This window comes from Anthonomus grandis, chromosome 10 (genome assembly GCF_022605725.1).
Source record: "Anthonomus grandis grandis chromosome 10, icAntGran1.3, whole genome shotgun sequence".
Lineage (NCBI taxonomy): Eukaryota > Metazoa > Arthropoda > Insecta > Coleoptera > Curculionidae > Anthonomus > Anthonomus grandis.
The window spans coordinates 7944195-7950837 of NC_065555.1; the positions used below are offsets into that span (position 1 = coordinate 7944195).

Consider the following 6643-nt stretch of genomic DNA (forward strand, 5'->3'; position numbering starts at 1 on the left):
AAAGTCGATCTAAGACATTGACGGCACTGATTCCTGTATTATATATTGTGTTAAATAGTTCCACCGATATGCCTATTTGATCTTCTGTGCTTAGTTTAATCATTTCTGCTAGAATTTCATTAAGTCCTGGAGATTCATTAGATTATTGCTCTTCTTTTGTTATTGTTAGGCCAAAATCTTTCATTATTTCTTATTGTCTCTCATCGTCAAATAGTTTTTGAATATACTCATTCCATTTTCCTATTTGTCTTTCAGTGTGGGTTTATTATGCCATCTTTGTTCAGCAAGATATTGCTTTGGTCTCATTTTTTTATACCAGCTAACTCTATTTCTGTAAATTTTTCTACTTATCATTTTTTCTTTGGCTTCACCTATTCTGATCTCATTATGTGTATATGCGATATTATCTGTATTTGTGTACGATCTTATTAGCTCTATTAGCATTAAAATTTCGTCAGTCATACATTGTTTTTATTTATGAATAGCATTCTCTGTTTGCAGTAACTCTTTTTGTTAAATCGATATCATAGTTTTGATGGCATCCTATATTATTTCTGGATCCTCATTCGGTTTAGCTTTGATCTTACTTAACAGAAATATGGCATTCATTTATTTAATATTATCTTCTACTTTATCCTTTTAATTTTTTATGTTGGAGTCTTTTATTTATATCATAAAATTCCTGTTCTTTGTGACTTCCAGAGCTTGTTGAATTTCATTGTAGAATTGTTCTACTTCTTCACTTTTATACCTGGTTGATGTTAAGTTATATTCGGGTTTATATGAAATTCAGTTTATTTAGTTTCCTCTCTGTGAAATTAATTTTAATAATTTTTGTGTTTGGCCTTAATTGAGTTTTGTGCAATATTTCTTAAATAAATATGAAAAAATCCTGAAAAATATTAACATTTGATGAGAATTATCCCCTAATGCATTACTACAATTTACAAACTAGACTATGCATTTGTATAAGAGAATTTATTGAATTAACGAAATAATCATACATAGGAAATCCTATTTAGTTTACTGTGTAAACACGAAGTTTGAATTAAACATTCGGAGCGGAATTATTGAAAATTAGATTAGGCACCCACGTGATTGGAAAATTGAAGAATAATGTATTTCAGTTTTTAGCTTATTACGAAATGGACTTTGAAAAGATCAACTGGTAAGGGTCAAGCAAAATATAAATAGCCTACGTGTGACGTAATTTAAATTTCCCGCTCCTCAAATCTGTTTTTAATGATGAAAAAAATTATTCTTATGAATTACAGATTATTTTTTCTTTGTCAAATTGATTTGTTATGTTTTGTCATTTCAGCAAACTTTGTATGTGTTAAAGGTTTAATTTCTCGACGGCAATTAAAAATTGTTCTTTTCTGAATATTTTTTACCGAAAATAAGTATTTACGTGGAGTAATTAACTATTGATGCATGTAAATGTATTATACACTTCTAGAATATTTTGCTTTAAGGAAAGTATGTAAAAAACTGTAAAATGACCAGCTGGGTGAAAAAAAACCACCAGATATAAGCCGCGCTTACAGTCCTTAGAGAGAGCTGATAAGGAATAAGGGCGACAATCTTTACCTGCTTGGTGAACAGAGAACACATCTACGGATCGGGAAATATTTAAAATTGACTAGTCTGTTACAAATCTTATATATTTAATAAATGACAGCTTATTCTCTATTCGGTAGTTTGGACTTTCTAGCTTATCGTTAATAGAGCAGCGGTGAGATTGGCCTATGTGCCTAGTACTTTTACGGATATTTGTGTTGTGTAAAAGTGCAATTGGATAGTAGTTGTGAATGGTTAAACCCAAAAGCTGTAAGAGTAGCATATCAAATTTAAGAGATTTAAATGCATAAGTATTGATATTAAATATTGGCCAATTTGCACGATAAAAAAAAACACATCTGTTTTTGTTCTTTACGAACGTTACGGGTACCTGGCTCAAGGTAAAAATAAGAAGGTTTGAGTTTTATGACTGTGTATCTAAACAGGGGAATTCAAGTGTTTACCTATGGATTTAATTTTGGCAGGATATTCATAAGAGAATTATTGTAATAAAAATAATCGAATTTACAAAACAACTTCAAAAGGAGAAAAATGGTTTGTTCCTAAAGCTGCTAGAAGACAAATACTTCTACATTTTCATGACGGTAATGGACATTTGGCGGAAAACAAAACGCTATTAGCTGTGGCCAAACTTTATTGGTTTCCTGGCATGAGACGATATGTAAAAAAGTTTATTTCTTGTTGTTTATCTTGTTTGTATAACAAACAACCTCGATGTAAACAAGCTGGATTTCTTCATCCAATGGAAAAAATCCAGGAACCGTTCGATACCCTTCATATCGACCATTTGGGGCCATTTGTAAAATCAAAAAAAGAAAAATATGTATTTAATTGTTATAATTGAAGCATTTACCAAGTTTGTCTTCATGAAAGGAGTTCCTTCAACTAGAGTGCGCCCACTTTTCCACAATTTTGGCATGCCAAGAAGAATTATAACCGATCGAGGTTCTTGTTTCATGAGCAAAGAATTTAACAGTTTTTGTAAAGAGCTTAATATAAAGCATATTCTAAATGCAACAGCAACACCAAGGGCGAATAGTAAAGTCGAACGGTATAATCGCACTATACTATCTTATCTCGCAGCATCCACGACTGATGAAGAAAGATGGGATGAGATGGTATCTAAAGTTCATCGGGGCTTGAATTCGATGACGAATTCAACCACAACAAAATCGCCAGATAAATTGCTTTTTGGATATTCTCCGAGAGGAGTGGCGAATTCTTTTCTGGTTAATGAAGTATCCTTAGAATCCACGCATGATAATGAGTTAACGAAAACTCGAGAAAAGGTAAAAATCGCTATTACCGACAAACAAAAGAAATGCAAAGAAAAATATAATGCACGACGCTGTGGAGGAAAGAAGTATAATGTTGATCAACAAGTATTAGTACGTACCAATATAGTGGCTAATGAAGGCAAAAGTCGTAAATTACTTCCAAAATATAGCGGACCATATAAGATAGTAAAAATCTTAGACCACGATCGTTATGTGGTTGAAGATGTAAAAGGTTCTTTTCGTTCGCATAGGAGTTACAAGGGAATTGTATCCCTACAAAATTAAGGCCTATAACCTTGAAGTTAGTTCGGACTCGAATACCGAACTTGATGACATTAACGAATAGTTTATCATCGTCAAGTAAAGGTATTGTTTTTTTATAAAAAAAAAGAGGGATCCCTTAGAGTCAACGTCATTATCTAAGAGTATAGTTGCAAATTGATTAATTTAAATGTTCTATTTAGAAAATGAACTGATGTACTTATTGCAAGTTGTATAAGACTATTAAATATTTTGTTTGTCAAATATTTTTAAAAGATTCCAATAGGCTAAATCGAAGATACCAGTTCCTGGGAAGCTGCTGTCGAATATTAATATTTATTTGAATTTATTGCCTAGACAAATTGTTTTTTGGACTTTCCACGAGGACGTGGAGCTAGGTAGTGCAGCCGACTGTAAAATGACCAGCTGGGTGGAAAAAACCTCCAGACGTAGGCCGCACTTACAGTCCCTAGAGAGCACTGATAAGGAATAAGGGCGACAGTCTTTACCTGCTTGGTGAACCGAGAACACATCTACGGATCGGGAAATATTGAAAACTGACTAGTCTGTTACAAATATTTTATATTTAATAAATGATTATTCGGTAGTTTGGACTTTTTAGCTTATCGTTAATAAAACGGTGTATATGTTGCTTGATGACGTGTATGGAAGTTTATTTGGTATAAACTCTATACATAATAATAATAATATATTTTATCTTAATTCTTTCAAAAAATTAATACTAGTTATTAAATTTATAAATAATTTCTTAATTTGGATTTTCTTTGGATTTATTTAAAAACTTATAACAACTCAGTAAACAAGCATCGTGATATAAGTAAGATAGAAAATTTTCGATATTCTGTTTAAAAATGATTAATTTAAATTTTAACTAGTATTTATATAATTTCTTATTTTTCAATTCAACTTCTATCTTTCATTTCATTTCATTTCATTATTTTTAAAGGAAAGATAAATATTTTATGTTAATATGCTAGAATTCGCTTAGGTTAAAAAATTAATAGCGCAAATATACGTCTAGTTTAGGAATTTAATTTTTTAATTTTAATTTTAATTCTAACCCCTTGCTGCTAATTTTCTAAATGTTAAAACACAAAAAAATTATGCAATAAAAAATCCAAATTGGACATAAGTAAATCGTATTTTAAAATTTATAATTTTCTTTTAGGGTGCAAAGAGTGGGTTTTTTCGCATAAATTAAAGCTTTAAAAAAATCGATAAATTAAACTTTAAGCGTTATGATGGTATAGACTTAAAAAACAAAATAAAAATCCTAATTAAGTCAATAAAACAAGTCTCGAATCATAAGAAAATTATTTACCGAGCTCTCGTTCATTAATTTACGAATTTATAATTAATTGAATGTTAATAATCTAATTAAATTAATATACCCAATCTAGTCTAATTAATAACAGTCAGTGCAAGCAATTTTGATACATACTTTTAAATATCCTGATACTTTTGAAGATTAAAAGAAAAAAACATAACCAAACATATCTCTATAAAAATATCCATTCTTACAAGTAGTTCTTCCTGAAGTTTACTAACCGGTATGAAAAAAATATCCAGATAAAGATTGTTATGGCATACACTATAAAGTCGGAAACTTTTCATGGTATTTGTATGCGCAATAGGAAGATAAAATGTAAAATTTAGCCGAGATTCTCCTCTAGGTAGTTGAGACGACAAACAACTTAAAATTTCAGGGCAATGTATATATTGTTGGAAAATGAATGAAATATATTTTGCATCTATTTTGCAACGATGATACGTTAAGATTAGTTTCGAGTAGCTCTGCATAGGCTACGATCTTTTGATTTACTCCTAATTTACTTTAAGAAATTACAATAAAAATTAGATTTATTTTGTTGTTTTTTTATTGATATCCAAGTGTTTGATCAAATGATTTTATATATTTAAAATTATGTAAGAAATTGAAAGAAAACATTACAACTATAAGTTGTTTTTTAGCAAACTTGGAGAAAATTTACAATAATTTATAATTTTCAAGCAGAAAATGAAAATTATTAAGAAAATAATTATTGCGTTTTCATTTCTAGTATTTAAAGAAAATTTTGAGCAATCAACCATCTTCATTCAAGTGTCAAATTAAATAAATATTCCATTTAACAAAAAAATGCTATAAAATTATAGATATTCAATTTATCTCTTAAATTCTGCTAAAAATCCTATGGCCCAATAAAGAGTAATTACAACCATTACAGAGAAAACACTATACAAACTTTTTTTATGATATTTTCTGAAAAATAAGATTATCTTAAAAACAGTTGCATATAGTATAAAAAATTATGTAGAAGTAAAAGAACAGGATAAAAAAAATTAAAACAATATATTCACCACTTTTCTGGCACAATATTCTAGTATATTAATTTTACCCATTCAAATTTTATTTAAGAATCTGGAGCTGAAAGGACAAATGGTTCATTGTCCCGAATCCGACTCGATCCTATTTATTGGATCGCCTTTCATTGATGGTTTAGACGGGCTTACTGGCAGCGCCCTATTCATATCTGATATCCCTTTGCATGACGCTACAAGAGACGTCATTTTGGTCGGAGAACAGGCTAGGGCACAGGTAAGATATATTTTATTTACTGGTTAATATTTGAATTGCTTTGAAATCGCATTATAGTCCAAGTAATTTATTTGAGAATTTAATTATAATATAAAATAACAAATGATTTTGGTTATTCTTATTTATAAGTTATTTTTATTAATGAGATATTATGATCCTGTACTTGAGATTAATTTAAAAAAATATGGAGCATACTATAATCTATTTAGAGAACTTAAAAAAATTCTTTTAGGTTTTTGATTTATTTTTATTTATCGAGTTTTCTAAAAAATTCATTACTACTTCGACAGAAAAAATACTTTTATGCAAGAAATAGTCTTTTTTATAATTAACAGACATGTTAAAATTTAAATAAATTAAATTAAACTTATATTGATTGATAAAATATTTGTCTAAATTTCATTTTAAAATTATGTATTTATTTAAATATCAATAAAAGCATAACGACAAACAAATATACAAGTACATACAGATTAATTAATTATATAATAAATAGCAATCAATAGTATCGCAGGATTTAGAGGTATGAAACATGAGCGAAGCGTAATGTTATAATATGGCGTTAAACTAATTTTAGCCAGTCTCTGCTGTTGTGTATAGCTTACGTCTGTGAATATTTAGTCTTTAAAAAAATTACAAAACTATTATTAAAAACAAATCAATAAAAATAAAACAGGTTTCTATATTTTACATGCTGTTAGTACCCATTTAGGTTATGCATTAGAATATTTTCTTTTAAGAACCATAATATTTTTTTAATTTTGTTTTTGCAATTGTTAACATTAATGTCTTCGAATTGTAGCAAATACGGTATCTTTGTGATCTTTGTATCTTTGTGGACTTGCCTAAGTTTTATATTGAACATTATCGACATTATATTAAAGACATTATTGCACTCGAATTTATT

General features: G+C 28.8%; 1 protein-coding gene across 1 annotated transcript in view; it reads left to right on the plus strand.

Moving 5' to 3' along the window:
• The window catches only part of LOC126741366 (head-specific guanylate cyclase-like), a 73546-nt gene extending 67744 nt beyond the window's left edge, over positions 1 to 5802 (plus strand). The window contains exons 8-9 of the mRNA XM_050447757.1: positions 5557 to 5736; positions 5794 to 5802. Coding sequence (XP_050303714.1) covers positions 5557 to 5736; positions 5794 to 5802 — 189 coding nt within the window. The remainder of the gene's footprint in view (positions 1 to 5556; positions 5737 to 5793) is intronic.
• Positions 5803 to 6643: the final 841 nt, after the last annotated feature.